Source organism: Narcine bancroftii, chromosome 2, assembly GCF_036971445.1.
Source record: "Narcine bancroftii isolate sNarBan1 chromosome 2, sNarBan1.hap1, whole genome shotgun sequence".
Classification (NCBI taxonomy): domain Eukaryota; kingdom Metazoa; phylum Chordata; class Chondrichthyes; order Torpediniformes; family Narcinidae; genus Narcine; species Narcine bancroftii.
In genome coordinates this window covers 144,099,345-144,117,374 of record NC_091470.1, presented here as the reverse complement: position 1 = coordinate 144,117,374, position 18,030 = coordinate 144,099,345, and the positions used below count along the sequence as shown (strand labels likewise).

Here is an 18,030-nt window from a genome sequence, read left to right as displayed (position 1 = left end):
TCCAGGTCACCCATGAAGGCCACACCTACAGAAAGGGAGGGACTGACCGATTACTTTGGTGGGAAGGGTTAACTGTGTCAAAATGAAAGTGATGCCAAGACTGCAATACCTTTTTCAATCGCTGCCTATTCCATTATCTAAAAACTTCTTTAAGCTACTAAATAAGCAACCATATTAGACAGTTCCTATGGAATAATAAGGTACCAAGAATTTCATTGGAAAAATTGACATGGGACTATGGGCTGGGAGGATTCCAGATTTAAAAAAATATTACCTAGCTGCACAGGCTAGATTTCTTGCAGCCTTCTTCTGTCTCAGTCCCACATCTGAAACACATCTCTGAAATTTTGATTTTTGATCAGTGTAACTTTTATGGGGTAAGATATAACTGGTGTCAAAAATTATACTGAACCAGTCCATATCTTGCATTTATAATTGATGTAATGCTGCCTGTATACCAATCTGTCCAGCTTATTTCTGAAATTACCACCCCCAAGTCCGACTTCCATCTTTCCCTTGACCATGTAAACCTGGTTTTGCACTTTTGCTCTGGAAGTGCAAACTGTTTGTTCAGTTTCACTAATTTCAGGTGGGGTCAACGTTGGTCCCCATCTTTCTCTAAGATGGAGAAAACAGGGAGCTTGGCAAGATGGCGTAAGGAACAGACGTGCCTTCCAGTCCTCTCCTGACTCTTTATTATTGTTTTGTCTATAAGTGCCCGTTAAAACTTTTTAAAAGTTTAGAAATAGTTAGAGGTGTTGAATTAGTCACTAATGGTACAACTGCTGAAAAGAAGCAAAAAAAAAACGGCAACAGATCGTTAAGAAATTGCATTTTCCGAAGTTATCTGAGCCTACCTGTTTACAAGAAGCCAGGACTCAGCGTGGAATGGATCCAGGAAGAGAGGTACAAGATTCGGCAACGGAGCTCCGCTCTTTGTCGGCAGGGCTCTTTAAAGATGGCGCCCAGCAGCCCTTGGAACAAAGGGCTGGCCAGGCACGTGCGCGTGAATCAACGCCTGCTGTCAGTGAGTCTTTGACAGCTAGAACAGCTGGGACGCTGCCAGCTGAAGACCCGACCTCGAAAAGACGCTTACCAATTGATGTAGCAGTGGCGCTGCCAAATGTACCTCCAGTAATGAAGACTTCAACAGACATCGATGTAATGAAGGCATTTGATATAATATGGGTTAAAGATAACCCTGGCCATCAGCCTCCAGATACTGCTGAAATAGAAGACCCTTTTGCTATACAGAAACAGCAAGATCCTACCGTGCCTGAATCTATTCCAGTAGATATGCTTATTAAGAATCTTGAATCTAAGTTATCCTCTACAATAAAAGAAATAGGTAAGGCTTTAGTTCAGGTTAATACAAAGCTTAATACTTTGGTGGACATTAATACTCAACAGATGGTTAATTAAGGAGCTTTTAAGCTTGAAACGAGTGAAAGACTTGATGGTTGTGATCAAGGCATAGTTGAGGTACGAGACCAAATACAAGATGTAAATAAAACAATTGAAATTTTACAAATTCAGAATAAAAATTTGGTGAAAAAGGTTGATTATTTGGAGAATCAATCGAGACGGAATAATATAAAAATTGTTGGTTTGCCAGAAGATATGGAAGGATCAGATCCAAGAAAATTCTTCACTGAATGGATTCCACAAGTGTTAGGACAAGATAAGTTTCCGGAAGGCATAATATTGGAACATGCTCATAGAGCTTTGAGAAGAAAGCCTTTTCCAGGACAAAATCCAAGACCTGTTTTGGTTCGTTGTTTAAATTATTATGATAGAGAGACAATTTTGCGTGTGGCTATAAGAAATGCACAACAAAGAGGATCTCCTTTGATGGTTCAGAACAATCGTGTTTTTTTCTATCCGGATTTGAGTCAAGAAGTTATGTCTCAACGACGTGAATTTAATCCTGTGAAAGAAGTGTTGTGGAAAAACGGATATAAAGCAACATTTAGATATCCTGCAGTATTGAAGATCTTTCAAGATGGTTATCAACCAAAATTTTTTGATAATCCTAAGGAAGCTATGGACTTTGCTCAATTACTGCCAATTACTCAATTTCAGGAACGACGTAGTCCACCACGGTCTCCAAGGAGAGTGGAGACGCAAGATGGGAACCGAATTTCAAGAAGAAATGGTGGTTGGAGTGACAAAGTTGATTTAAAAAAATTTTTTTTTTTTTCCTGAGAAGATTTCAGATGATGATGATAGTTTAATGTGAACCAGGAGTTGGGAGAGGGAGCTGGGTGGGCATCATTTTCCAGAAGTCATCAGCTACGTGCGAGTTATCTCACACCCAATATTTTGTGGGAGTTACCGCATTGAGCGGTGTAAGGTAAAACATCATGAGATGGGAATGTGTAGGGAGTTACCCTGTACAGGGCAGTAACAAGAAGGGGAGGTGTCCTTGTACTCCTGTTAGGTAAAACATCATGAGATGGGAATGTACAGGGCTGTAACAAGATGTGAATGCATCCTTGTACTTACAAGATAAGAGAGACATTGATGGATTGAGAGGCAGGAAGCTAGCAGGGAAAGGATAGCAACAGTTTTAGTCATTGGACAAGTAATGATATGATGATGTTCTAAGCATGTATCCAAGGGTATAAAAAATCACCATTTTGCTGATAACGGCAGAATGCATTCTCCGACTAACATGTTTAGTCGCAAGTGTTACAATCCGGTAATAAAGAACAAAGAACCCTGATTTCGACTCAGCCTGGTGTTTGTCTCACTCATTCATGAACAAAGCAGACCTAACAGCGGTTGAGACAGGAGGAGGTGGTTGTAACCTCCTACCTGTTCTTTTTTTTTTTAATCAATTTTTGGATTAAGGAGTGAAGTTTTTTTTATTATTTTAATTTTTTTTTGTAGTTTTAGGAGGGGATAAGGGAAGGGAGCGTTTTTTTTCTTTTCTCTTTTTTTCCTCTCCTCTTTTTCTTTGTGTTATTGTAAGTAATGTCTAAACTTAAGTTTGCCTCTCTTAATGTTCAGGGTTTAAATAATCATATTAAGCGTAAGAAAGTACTTGCTTACTTAAAAAAATTAAAAGTTGATGTGGCTTTTTGGCAGGAAACTCATTTAACAGATAAGGAACATTTGAAACTTAAACGTGAATGGGTTAGACAAGTTTTTTATTCTTCATTTAATTCAAAGGCGAAAGGAGTGGCAATTCTGGTGCATAAGAATCTACCATTTCAGTTACAGAATGAAGAGAAAAATGGAGGAAGATTATTAAAATTGAATTGTACAATTCTTAATGAGGCTTGGACTTTGCTTGATGTTTTTGCTCCAAGTGTTGAAGATACAGCTTTTATTGTAGATGTGTCTTTATTACTTGGACAAACAAATTCCAATGTGATGATTGGGGGAGATTTAAATGTGGTATTGGAGCCTTTATTGGACAAGTATCCAAGAGTAATTAAGAAATTTAAGATGGCAGTACAAGTGACTAATATGATGAAAGATTTGAATTTAGTTGATATTTGGCGAAGACTTAATCCTACAGAGAAAGATTTCTCTTTTTATTCTTCAAGTCATAATTCCTTTTCAAGAATTGATTATTTTTTAATTTCAACACATTTGCAGGATAAGGTTATATCTGTGGATTATAAGGCAAGGTTGGTTTCAGATCATTCATTATTATTATTAGAATATCAGAGTTCACAAGATGTTCAGAGAACCCCAAGATGGAGATTTAACACTATGTTATTACAAAAACCAGAATTTATTAGTTATTTAAAAAAACAAATTGAGGATTTTATTAGTAATAATGGTAATTCTGTTTCTAGTCATTTTATTTTATGGGACGCAATGAAAGCTTTTTTACGAGGTCAAATTATTAGTTATGCATCTAAATTAAAGAAAGAGAGAATTAGAGAGATTGAAGACTTAGAGAAAAAGATAACTGTTAGTGAAAAAGAATTTCAAAAAAGAATCAGTTAACTAATTTAAAATTAAAGTATAATGAATTACAAACATATCGATTTGAATGTTTAATGAATCGAACTAAACATAAGTTTTATGAATGGGGTGAGAAAGCTCAAAGTTTTATCATGGCAGTTAAAAAAAGAACAATTATCTAGGATTATACCAGCAATTAGAAAAAAAATTGGGTATTACTTTTAGACAAAAAGAAATTAATGAGGAATTTTGTAATTTTTATAAAAAACTATATACATCTGAGTGTAAAGATGTAAATGAAGATGCAATAGATTCTTTTTTGAAAAATATTAATTTGCCACAGTTGAATGAAGAAGATAGACAAGAGTTGGATAAATATTTTACAGAGAATGAAATTGAAATGGCTATAAGAGATATGCCAAATGGAAAGGCACCTGGTGAAGATGGGTTCTCTATAGAATTTTATAAAACTTTTTATGTTGATATATCTTTTATTTATAAGAATGTAATACAGCAGATTTATAAAACTTTTTAATTACTTGAATCTTGTTCTAATGCAATAATTAAGGTTATACCAAAAAAAGATAAAGATTCTTTACAGGTTTCTTCTTATCGACCAATATCGTTGTTAAATGTGGATTATAAAATTGTGGCTAAAGTTATGGCTAATAGATTGGCTCAATATTTACCTAAAATAATACGTAAAGATCAAACAGGATTTATAAAAAATAGATATGCATCTGATAATATTTTGCGATTAATTACTTTGATAAATAAATTTAAATCTCAAATGAATTATCCAATAGTGGTCTCATTAGATGCAGAAAAGGCTTTTGATAGAGTGGAATGGAAGTTTTTATTTAAAGTACTTGAGAAATTTTGTTTTGGTTCTTCGTTTATTGGATTGATAAAGGCTTTATATAATAGTCCGAAGGCTAGAGTTGCTACTAATGGACAGATTTCAGAATCTTTTGATTTAACAAGGTCTACTAGACAAGGATGTCCATTGTCACCTGCTTTATTTGCTATAGTTATTGAACCTTTGGCACAGTTAATATGTCAAAATGAAAATGTTAAGGGTATGAGAGTTTTGAATGAGGAATATAAGATTAATTTATTTGCAGATGATGTTTTATTATATCTGTTAGATCCTGATATTTCCTTACCAGCAATTCAAGAATCTTTAGAAATTTATGGTCAATTATCTGGCTATAAGGTAAATTGGGCTAAAAGTGAAATTTTGTCAATTTGTAAAGATGATTATTCGATTTATAAAAATATTACGAAATTGAAGTGGACAAAACAAATTAAATATTTGGGAATTAACGTTAATACAGAATATCAAGATTTATATTCAATTAATTATCTTCCTTTAATAAAAAAGATTAAACTAGATTTGATTAGGTGGAAGGACTTACCTTTAGGTTTATTGGGGAGGATTAATACTATAAAAATGAATATTTTTCCTCAAATGCAATATTTGTTTTAATCAATTCCTTATTTTTTTTTCAAAAAGTTTTTTTAAGGATTTATATAAAGTAGTTAGAGAATTTTTATGGAAGGGAAAATTTCCAAGGGTAGCAATGAAAAAATTGATGTGGGACTTTCAATTTGGAAGTTTGTGATTACCTAATTTTCAATATTATTATGAGGCAGCTCAATTTAAATTTCTTAGTGCATTAATGAATATGGAGGATCCGCCCAGTTGGGCAAAGATAGAAATGGCAGTTATTTTAGAAAAATCTCCACATGAATTTTTGTTTCGATGGAATAAAAATTTGTTACGAACTTATGATGTACCAATATTGAAACATTTATTGAATTTATGGATGAGTAAACTTGATAAAATGGGGCTTAAAAATAAATGGTCTGGGCGATTGCCATTATATAATAATCAACTTGTTCCTTTTACGGTCTCCAATATCACTTTGAAACAATGGGAAAGGAAAGGAATAAAAAATTTATCTGATTGTTTTTTTGAAGGACATTTTTATTCTTTTGAGGAATTACAAAAGAAATTTGGTATTAGTAGAAATTCTGTATTTGTGTATTATCAGTTAAGATCATTTGTAAAACAAATATGTGGTCGTCAAATGATTTTATTGCCCGAAACTAGTTTTGAGAAATATGTACTTTCAATACCAGAAAAGGGGTATATATCTGATTTGTATTGTATTTTACAAGAATTTGAAAGTAAGAAAGATTGGGATAAAGATAAGTTGAAATGGGAAAAAGATTTAGGTTCTACAATAGCTGATGAAGCTTGGATGGAAATTTGTCAAAATAGTATTCAGAAATTGATTAATGCTAGATTAGCGATGATTAATTATAATTTAATCATCAATTATATCTAACACCAGAAAAATTAAAAAAATTTGGTCTTAGTAAGTCAGATTGTTGTTTTCATTGTGATCAGATAGCTAGTACTTTTTTTACATACTGTCTGGTCTTGCGACCGATTGCAACAGTTTTGGAAAGGTATTCAATCTATATTTAATAGATTATATAATATTTGTGTTGTATTAGATCCTGATATATTTTTGTTAGGAAATATGCAATCATTAATTGATTTAGGATTAAATGATTATCAGATTTCTTTTATCTATTTAGCTTTAGCAGTGCCCAAGAAATGTATAGCATCTACTTGGAAAGATAGAAATATACTAACTTTGGATAGGTGGTATTTAGAGATGAAGTCTTGTTTAATTATGGAAAGGATATCTTTTTCAATTCAAGATGTCTTTTTATAAGTTGAAGTGGACTCCACTTGTTAAGTATATGCAATTAAGTTTGATTTAAGTATGTTCCTAGATGTGATATTCTAGATTTGATAAATCTTTTTTTTACTATTTTTATTTGTTATTTTTTTTCTCTTTGTGTGTGCTTTTTTTAATATATAATATTATTAATTTTACTAATTCTTCACTCTTTATTTTGGGGGAGGGGAAGGGTGGGTTTTTTTTTAATATAGATTTTTTTTAGTTCTTGTATATGTAGGGGGGGTTAGCTTGAATTAAGTTAGGTTACTGATGTATTGTAATTATATTATTTTTTTATATTTTTTCTTTAAATGTAATTTTTCTTTTTATTCCTGTGATAAAATCTTTAAATAAACATAATAAATTAAAAAGAGGATGGGTGGGACAAATAATATAGTCTTCCTTTGGTTCAAAGTCAAGAGTGGCTTTTCTGATAAATAAAAATATACCAGTGTTGATAGAAGATACCTTGATTGATCAAGCTGGAAGGGATGTAATGGCACATTGTAAAATTTATGGAGAAACATGAGCATTTATGAATATTTATGCCATGAATTATGATGATGTATCATATATACTGAATTATCCAGCAAATCTTTGGGAAAAATTACAAGGAACACGAGAAAAATATGGAAGAATATCAAGCTACAAAATAAATATGGATAAAAGTGAGATAATGCCATTAACAAATTTTGAATATGAAATATACCAAAAAGGAAGTAAATTTAAATGGAATTCGGATGGAATAAAATATCTTGGAATAGCAACTGACAATAACTTGCAAAATCTGTACAAACTAAATTATGTTCCTCTTCTTGGGAAGATAGAAAGAGACCTACAGAAAGGGAGGGACTGACCGATTACTTTGGTGGGAAGGGTTAACTGCGTCAAAATGTTCTTGGCTGAGATGTCATTCCTTCAGTTTTCGTTCTGTGGCCTCGGTTGTTTATTACTTGCTTTATCCATTTTTGATGATAGAATTCTAGTTTTTGAGCTTATAAACTGTCTTTTTAATATTTTTTTGTGGACTGTTCCTTCAAAACACCTGCTTAGCTCATTAGCATGGCCACACCTCCATTTGGAAAATTTTTGAAAATGTACACACATTACCAGTTTAAAGCCATTAAAAATCTAATCATTTTAAACAAAATCAATTGCTTTTTTTGTTTAAACAGTGAGCACAGTATATTAGACAGACACTCCCATCTGTACCCAGACTCCAAGCCCCTTCCAGATTACCAGGCAGTACCTGCTTGGTCTATGCTCAAACCAGTGTCTGGTTCTTCTGGTACATGCCCATAACTAGCACCCAGCATGCCAAATTAGTGCCCTTGCCCAACTTGCAATCCTCAAGTTTAACCAGGGGTGCAGTGCTAATGGAGAGGTGCCTCAGTACCTCTGTAAATTAAAGCCTGAAGGCAAAATAAGTGGGGAATTTAACATCGGCCACATATTAAATACAGGGGATTTTACGGAAACAGGTGTTGGGGTGGGGATGAGGAGAGGAGGGTGAACAGGGGATTTAATCTGCTGCAGGATTTCAACATTGATTTTGTACATTGTCTAATAGACTGTCAGTACAAGGACGACAAGTCCACAGACAGGTGTGAGCTGGGATTAAAAATATACAACAGCGTGGGGGGGGGAAATTGAGAACAACGCTGTTCAAATCTGCTCCGAACCCTAAAATACGATATTCAGGAAGACTTTTCTAATATAAGCATGTCCTGTGTCACATTCAGCCCGAAGGCTTTTATCCTTCCCTTAGCCCAACATTCCGACAAGTAAACTGCTTTGTTGAGTGACAGAAATAATCTCCAAATCCCACTTGAAATTACTGTAGGTTCTGCTTATTTCTACCCCGTGTACATAATGATAATCAGTGTTGCTGGGAAAGCATGCTGTATTCAACGAAGCAAATACCCAATGAAGCTACAATCAACATCTCCAACATGCTAGATTCTTGTAAAATTATTTCACTATTGATTAACTTGGTCTTAAAAACTAAAGAGGACATAACAGGATTGCAATTTGTGTTTCAGTTTGCAACAACCTTTCATTCACTTTCTTCACCCCCACCCAAATGGGCCAAAGTGTAGACGAGTGAGCCCTCTTACCAAATAGCTATTTCTCTCCAGGCTACCAACCATATCACTGGGCTATTTGACAGGTGTCACAACCCAAACCTGTGTCACCCAGCACTGTTGAGTTGCTGTGAATCGCTAGGCTGGCTGCCCCTGGGGAAGGAGATGTCCTTGTCTCAGATAGAACCGCATGATTGGGAACACACAGGAGATTTGTACCTGAGACTCTGTGCACAAGGAATAAACCCAGTGGGCTGCCGACGAGGGGTGGAATGTCAGGCTCATCTTAAAAATTAGTTTCAACTGGAACAACTTCTGTGATGGATAACAAACTTGCAATGTAGGGTGCCCACACTAATGCTGTTACTTCAAGCCCTGTGCCAAGTTATTGTCTGTTGTTAGTCCATGTATATAGTGACATCCTCTTGCCTCTACCCAAACCTTACTCCTGACAATACTTTCAATGTTGATCTCACCATTACTGGGGAGCAGGTCCACCGCTCTTGGGGTGAAAATAGCAGAAATCATTTTAAAAATGCAGAAAATCAATTTTTAAAAAGCGGAAATCCGCGGAAACGCAGAAAATTCACACGTCCGCTTTATTTTTGCTGTATAAAGTATATTGTTTGACCTGCTGGGTTTCTCCAGCATTGCATTTTTACTATCAGAATAGAGATTATTCACTTAGGATGGAAACTAGGAGAAATTTCAGAGATCCTCTCTTTAGAACTACAGAACATTACAGCATAGAAAACATCCCCTTCTGCCCTTCTAGTCTGAGCCGAATTCTTATTCTGCTGAGACCCACTGACCCTCAACTATTCCATATCCCTCCATACACTACCCATCCATGTACCTGTTCATGTGGGGCCTAGTTCCTTATTCTCTGTTTAGAGAATCTCTGTTCTTTAGACTCCACTAATGGCCAACCTGTCCTCCTTGGGACAAGCCTCATCAATCTTCCGTACTCAACCTGTGTGGCAAGATTGCTAAACAAGGAGACCAAAACTGTGCTCAGAGTGGTGGGTGCCTGGAATGGGTTGCCATTAGTGGAGCAGATACAATCATAGAGTTAGAGACTTTTAGAGAGACTCAAACAGAATCAATAGATCACAATTTATTGTCACGAACACCACAAAATTTGTTGTTTTGCAGCAGAATTGCAAATGTAAATAGTGCTATAAATTGTATTTTGTTTTAAATGAAGAATTGAGTGCAAAAGAAGATATAGTGAGGTAGTATCTGTAGTTCATTGTCCATTCAGAAATTTGAATATAGGCAAGAGATTGTTTAATTTGCCACTGTTCTCAATGCAGACATTATAGACAAAATTTCTATTCCTGTGCTGCACTGCTGCATGTTAAACGTGGCTGGCTTTATGTGGCAGCAGCTGTGATGAGGTCACTCCCCAGGCTCCAGGCGGATACACTGAAACACAAGGCAACCAACCTCAGTCACTTTCCAGGCAGGTACAATGAAACACAAGGCGACTAACCTCCAGCTTCTCCGGCAAGACATGCAGCGGATTCTCCTCATCCGAAGAGTCGTCAAAGTTGAGCAGCTTCTGATCGTGTTCCACCAGGAATTTGAAGAACTCGGGATCCTTCTCCTCAAGTCGCAAGAGTTGCTCCTTGTGCTCTTTCACTTCACCTTTAGGCTTCTCTTTCCTAACAGAGGGGGGGAAAAAAAGGCTTTATTATTCAATAAAAATTGTTTATTATTCAATAAAAAAGATGACTTTCACAAATGTTCTTCAAGAGCCTTCAACTTATTTTAAGTACAACTTTACTAGGGAAATCCACCTTATAAAACAGCATGTTAATACAGTACAACTCTGAATATCTAAAATAGTCAGGACGGGGCCCATTTCAGATAATTTTGTTTTTGGAGAACTGGTCCTTTTTTTTTTAAAAAAAGCCCAGTAGCAACAGCAAATCACTTGTAACAGTGTTTAAACAACAAGGGAAGACTTTTTAAAGCATTAAAATAATGTTTAATTCTCATCCCAAAAAAATGCTGGCCACTGCCACAGGTCCCAAGGTCCACTCCTGTCGCCGCCTCAAAAACAGCAATTTATACATATGGTCGCTCTTCACTACAGCTCAGTCTTCAATACCATTATTCCCTCAGTGCTGGTCAAGAAGCTACACTTTAGACCTCTGTACCCCTCTTTGCAACTAGATACTTGACTTTCTTATTGGAAAACCAGTCAGTACAAATTGGAAACACCTCCTCCTCATTGATCACCAACACAGTTGCACCCAAGGATGCTGCTCTACTCATTATACACTCACGACTGTATGGCCAGGCATGATTCCAATGCAAGTATGCTGACAACACCAGTTACCGGCAGAATCACCAACAGCAATGGGGAAACGCACAGGAGGGAGAAAGATCAGCTCGTTGAATGATGTACGACAACAACCTTGTGCTCAATGTCAGCAAAACCAAGGAGACGATTGCGGACGTCAGAACACGACCCAGAGCTCATTAAGGGCTCAGCAAAGGAGACTATCAAGAACTTCAAATTCTTGAGCGTCAACATCTCTGAGGATCAGACCTGGAGCCTCTACATTGATGCAATCACAAAAAAAGCTCACCACCGGCTATACTTTGTGGGGTGTTTTAGTCAGTTCTGTATGTCACCAAAGACTCTCAAACTTCTACAGGTGGTTGCATTACTGCCCGGTATGGTGGCGCCAATTCTCAGGACAAGAATAAACTGCAGAGAGTTGTTAACTTGGCCTGCAACATTAAGACACCAGACTTCACTCCATTGAGGACACCTACATGAGGCGGTGTCTTTATATATAAAGAAAAAGCTCCCTCCAACCTCAAAGACTCCCACCACCCAGGCCATGCCCTCTTCACTCTGCTACCTTCAGGGAAAAGTACAGGAGCTTGAAGACCAACACTCAGTGACACAAGGACAGCTTCTTCCCCTCCGCCAGCAGATTCCTGAATAATCAATGAACCAAAGACACGGTCTTACTTTTCATGCAGTCTTGTTATTATTTTTTTTTTATATAGTCTTATAAAATGGTTCTAATATGAATGTTTCCACTATGATGCTGCTGCAATAAATCTGGATTCCGAACTCAATACAGAATGGAAACTGGCCTTTCAGCCCATCCATCATATCATCACTACTGTACTCCCATTTTATTCTTCCCATCAATCCAAACCCACAACATGCAATGCTTTTCAATCTCTAACATGTTTTCAGTGCCAGCAAATTTCCCAACAGGTTCATGCCTGAGGGGATGTCAAAACGGAGACCATGAATCATAGGAACAGAAATAGGCCATTCAGCCCATCATCTGCCCCGCCATTTAATCATGAACTGCTCTGTTTTAACACTCAGCCCCACTACCTGACCTTCTCCCCTTAACCTTTGATGCCCTGGCTAATCAAGAAACTATCAATCTCTTCCTTAAATACACCCAATGACCCGGCCTCCACAACTATTTGCAACAAATTCTAGATTTACCACCCAATGGCTGAAGAAATTCCTCCACATGTCTGTTCTAAGTGGACACCCTTCAATCATGAAGTTGTGCCCTCTTGTCCTTGATTCTTCCACCATGGGAAACGACCTTTCAACATTTGAAATGTTTCAATGAGATTTCCCCCTCATTCGAACTGATCCATTGTAATCAAAGCAGTTTTCCCCTTTCTACAATACAACTTAATTTCCTTTCTCCACAATTCGGATCAGGTCACATAGCAAGGAAAGAGATTGGTCAACCCAATCAACACCAACTTTGGACATCAATTTTTTATTCTCCCTGCATTCCCTTCAACTCCTCCAGATTCTACCCTTCACCCACACACTGGAGGCAATTTACAGTGGAAACATCACCCTGTCAACCTGCATGCCTGTGGGATGTGAGAGGAAACTTGAGCAAGCAGGGGGAACCTATGGACTCAGAGAAGAGCGTGCAAAATCAATGCAGACAGCACTGGATACCAGGATTGAACACAGGTCAACGGTGAGGCAGTGGCACTACCTTCTGCACCTCGCATTTATGAACGGCAGTAGAAGGATGGACTTCATCCATTGATACAGTAGCTGGTGCCATACCCCTCCTATCACCCCAGCTCACCCACTTCAGCCAGGATATGATAAATCAGTGCCACCTTCCCACAGGCCACATTTCCAAGGGTAACTTAAACTAATCGATCTTCTAAAGCAGACATCCTCGTCCTTTTTTTGGCTGTGGCTCCCCCAAGCGTCTGCTCAAAGTTTATGGGCCTCCTTCCCAGTCAAGTTTTGGTTTCTTTTATACTTCTCTCCTACCAACTACATAAAAAAACAAAATATATTTTTATGTCACACGAGGTGAAAACTAGCCTTTTATTGAAATGTGCTGAGGTCCCCAGGACGGGGTGGGTGGCGGCCACCCATTTTAATCCTTCATTTTAAAGGATGAACAGCAGTGACGATGGCCAATGTTTACATTTCAAACATTTGTAAATTTCAGAAGTTAGTTTGGGAGTTACTCTCCCTTTCTCTCTCAGAGACTCAACACACTCCCCCCCACCACCACTCCAGCCATGTAAACCTAGACATTGTCCGAGATTACTGCTGAGTTGAGGCTGAACTGAGAGGGTGCCACACAAAGTACAGTGTTGCCAGATGGATATCACTGGAGGAGTGCGGCCGGGGTGTGGGGGGCAGAGAGTTCACGATCAAACAGAGGGGGTGGGCAAGGATAGGGGTGCTGTTGGACAGGTGTTGAAGGGAGTGCTGCCCTGTCTGAAGTGCATGTTGAAGGAGTCCCATTGGAGGGTCAAGAATAGGGGAAAAACTGCATGGAGTACAAGGTTCTGGTAAACTGGCCCTGGCTTATCCAAGAAGTTTGTTTTCAGTCAGATTTACCAGCTGACTTCCTGCCCCTCCAGGACAGAGCAAATTGTGAAGTTTGCTGCCATGAACAGGTCTCACCTTTTTTCTTGTGCTTGAGATGTTTTCTTGCCTTTCCCAACTTTCACTCTCCGCCCACAGCTTTCCTTCACACTTTCCACTCCTGACTCCTTGGCATCAGAGTAGTTCTGGTTCCCCGAATCAAAGGCTGTGGCGAGGAACTCGTCAACACTCAGCGTGGCAAGCTTTCTGCTAAATGTGTTCAGAGTGCAAATACAATTCCAGGTTAGTAAGAGTGAGACCAACTCTCAGGTGCAGCTGGGAGAGTCCCTGTCTGGCAGGTCTAGCGGCTTCTGTGTGAAGTCTGCAATTACTCCCTGTGACACTCGACAGCACACGTCAAACTCAGGCCCGCGGACCAAATTTGGCCCGTGATATAATGATATTTGGCCCGCAAGATCATATCAAATATGTATTAGAGCTGGCCGCCACGCCAGTATAGCGCATGCACAGCTAATACTACAAATCCCAGAATGCTTTGCAAATGCGTTGGCGTTGGGCCGTCAGCTCGCTAATCGCCCCCACCTCCTCTCTTTACTTTCATTAGCATCTGTGACCTGTCGCCCAACTCACATGTAATAAACCCCTTACGAAAAATGGCCAAACCAAAGACAGAAAACAGGACCTTTCAAGACAGGTGGGAGGGAGACTATATGTTCATCATTTTAAAAGACAAACCTGTTTGTCATTGAAGCAAGTTGTTATTTTTATTGACTTGTTGGCTTGTGAAAAAAAATACATTTAAAAGGAGCTTAAAGGCTATAGAGAAATATTATTTATTGAATATTTTATTTCTCATTTGTTAATGCTTCTTCTGGAAAGAGTTTAACCAAAACTATTATTAAACATTTATTTTAATAAGAAAAAGTTTAACATTACACATGTTGAAAGAAGAGAAAACATGCAGATGTTGTTGAAAACTTTCAATAAATATTTAGTTTGGCCCACGACTTAGTCCAAGTTTTTAATTTTGGACCTCTGTGAATTTGAGTTCGACACCCCTGCTCTACAGGTTTCCCTCATGATGGGGTGACACATGGCATGTCCAGGGCCCCACGGAAGGGTAGACCACTGCCGGCATCGCCAACAGGAGAAAACCCCGGACCATCCTTCCCTACAAACACTTCATCCTGAGACAACACGACCAAGCAGAATTAATTTCCTCCGCCCAACACAAAAATGGTAATGGAGGGCTGGGGGGAGAGAGCGAGCGAGAGGGGCCCGGGGTGGGGGGCGGTGGAGGAGAGGGGTGGGGGGCGGTGGAGGAGAGGGGTGGGGGGCGGTGGAGGAGAGGGGTGGGGGGCGGTGGAGGAGAGGGGTGGGGGGCGGTGGAGGAGAGGGGTGGGGGGCGGTGGAGGAGAGGGGTGGGGGGCGGTGGAGGAGAGGGGTGGGGGGCGGTGGAGGAGAGGGGTGGGGGGCGGTGGAGGAGAGGGGTGGGGGGCGGTGGAGGAGAGGGGTGAGGGGGGCCGGCAAGCGCCGCTCCAAACTCACCGCTTGCCCCCCGCCGCCATGCTGCTGTTGCCACTGCCGTGCGCGACGTTATCACCACGCCGTCCGCCCCGACAGGGAGGTATCACGGAGACGGGGGGGAGGGAGCAGGGATAGTTGGGTGGGAGGGGAAGAGAAACCAGCGGGAAAGGCGGCGGGAGAGTTGACGGGTCGGGTTCATAGTAATCTGAAAATCTCTCCCTCTGCCCACCCTCCGTGTCGTTGCTCTCACCCTTTGCGCTCCCTTCACTCCACCCACCCCCCCGTTCCCGATCGGCTCGCCCTGTTCCACTCGCCTCTCTGTGACGTCAGACGTGCGCCGGGCATTGATTGACAGTTCCACCTCTGGCCCTTCAGGTGGTCTTTTTGCAGCGCACATGTTCGCATGGGAATGGAGGACGGGCTTCTCTTCTCGATTAGCGAATAAAACCTCTAAATGGGCCCACCTATAACGAATGCATTATACATGAATCAATGAAATTAATGCAAAACATAGAATGCATATAATATTCGCTATAATATTAATTTCTTCTTCTTCTTCTTCTTTGGCTTGGCTTCGCAGACGAAGATTTATGGAGGGGGTAAAAAGTCCACGTCAGCTGCCGGCTCGTTTGTGGCTGACAAGTCCGATGCGGGACAGGCAGACACGGTTGCAAGGGAAAATTGGTTGGTTGGGGTTGGGTGTTGGGTTTTTCCTCCTTTGCCTTTTGTCAGTGAGGTGGGCTCTGCGGTCTTCTTCAAAGGAGGTTACTGCCCGCCGAACTGTGAGGCGCCAAGATGCATGGTTTGAGGCGATATCAGCCCACTGGCGGTGGTTAATGTGGCAGACACCAAGAGATTTCTTTAGGCAGTCCTTGTACCTCTTCTTTGGTGCACCTCTGTCTCGGTGGCCAGTGGAGAGCTCGCCATATAACACGATTTTGGGAAGGCGATGGTCCTCCATTCTAGAGACGTGACCTACCCAGCGCAGTTTGATCTTCAGCAGCGTGGATTCAATGCTGTTGGCCTCTGCCATCTCGAGTACTTCGATGTTGGAGATGAAGTCGCTCCAATGAATGTTCAGGATGGAGCGGAGACAACGCTGGTGGAAGCGTTCTAGGAGCCGTAGGTGATGCCGGTAGAGGACCCATGATTCGGAGCCGAACAGGAGTGTGGGTATGACAATGGCTCTGTATACGCTAATCTTTGTGAGGTTTTTCAGTTGGTTGTTTTTCCAGACTCTTTTGTGTAGTCTTCCAAAGGCGCTATTTGCCTTGGCGAGTCTGTTGTCTATCTTGTTGTTGATCCTTGCATCCGATGAAATGGTGCAGCCGAGATAGGTAAACTGGTTGACCGTTTTGAGTTTTGTGTGCCCGATGGAGATGTGTGGGGGCTGGTAGTCATAGTGGGGAGCTGGCTGATGGAGGACCTCAATTTTCTTCAGGCTGACTTCCAGGCCAAACATTTTGGCAGTTTCCGCAAAACAGGATGTCAAGCGCTGAAGAGCTGGCTCTGAATGGGCAACTAAAACGGCATCATCTGCAAAGAGTAGTTCATGGACAAGTTGCTCTTGTGTCTTGGTGTGAGCTTGCAGGCGCCTCAGATTGAAGAGACTGCCAAGCCATGAATATTAATTTATATTCTATTGATTAGTACATAAACACTTATTGTCTCTCCATGTCTGCATAACGGAATGCATGTTAACTCTGTGCATAATATATACACGTGGATGTATGACAAAAACTTAATACATAAAAGGCAAACAGAGAGGCTGGAGGAACTCACTGGGTCAGAATTAGACAGTCAACATTTCGGGGTCAGGACCCGTTATTGAGCTACACTAGACCCTTTTACACTAGCACTTTGTCCCGGAATTAACGGGGAATTAACCAGTTAAGGGCCCAGTGGAGAAACAGCACGCCAGCGTCAATTCACTCCAGTGATTGATGGCCTCTGCCCCAACTTGTATCCCCGCCAGTGTAAAAAGGACAACTTCCATCCATTCCAGTTGAAGATAGAAAATTCTGATCCCAGGGATGAGTCTGTTAAGTGGAAAAGCCCTTAGTGTCCCACTTAAGGGTGTTCCAGTGGAAACACCATAAATGGCTTCCTATCCTGGGACACTGCACAGTCAATTAACTGGAATGGCAGTGGAAAAAGAGCTATTCATCCATTCTCATTGAGTGGTGTCACGCCTACAACACTACACTCAACGTTGGCAAAACCAAGGAGATGATTGTGAACTTCAGGAAGAAGTCAAGGGACTGGAGTCACTGGTGGGGGTGCAGGAGGTGCAGATCGCACCGGGTGACACATTCAGAAGGGGTGACACCAAAATGACTATAAAATTTTTGTGCAGTGCTTCAGCAGAAATGTATTATTTTTTATAAAATATCCCTGTAATTAGTTATAACAACAAATACATTATTTCTAAGCCCAGCTAACATGGACTAATATACCTGCAAGGCTAAAACTTGATGCTAATTTACTTTTTGAACCTTCTAATGTACTCGGGTCAGAGCACTCCCCCGCTCAGCACTGCCACCACCGCCAACCCCACATTACAGCACCATCGCTGCTGCCATTCTCCCACCCCCACCCCACTCAGCACTGCAGCAGCCACCCCAGACATACATGGAACACAGACCTGTTATTTCCACACTCAGTACACTCATACACTCAGTCCATGATGGGGGATGACACCAGGAGTTACCTCACCAGGTGACACAAACAAGTCACTAGACAGGTTTACATGACCCAATCCTTATCGAGGGCTCAGTTGTGGAGAGGGTCAACATCTTTGGAGATTTGTCCTGGAGCCTCCATGTCGATGGAATCACAAAGAAGGCTCACCAGCGGCTATGCTTTGTGA

At 40.2% G+C, this 18,030-nt stretch overlaps 1 protein-coding gene across 3 annotated transcripts in view; it reads right to left on the bottom strand.

The window, feature by feature from the left end:
• noc2l (NOC2-like nucleolar associated transcriptional repressor) overlaps positions 1-15,450 on the bottom strand; it is a 147,271-nt gene extending 131,821 nt beyond the window's left edge. For 2 of the 3 annotated variants that reach the window (XM_069918378.1, XM_069918380.1), the window contains exons 1-3: positions 15,183-15,450; positions 13,713-13,883; positions 10,260-10,431 (exon numbers count right to left, since the gene is read on the bottom strand). In XM_069918378.1, the coding sequence (XP_069774479.1) occupies positions 10,260-10,431; positions 13,713-13,883; positions 15,183-15,202 (363 nt within the window). In that variant the 5' untranslated portion in view covers positions 15,203-15,450. The remainder of the gene's footprint in view (positions 1-10,259; positions 10,432-13,712; positions 13,884-15,182) is intronic. The other variant, XM_069918379.1, reaches the window with a different exon arrangement.
• Between the last annotated feature and the right edge of the window lie 2,580 nt (positions 15,451-18,030).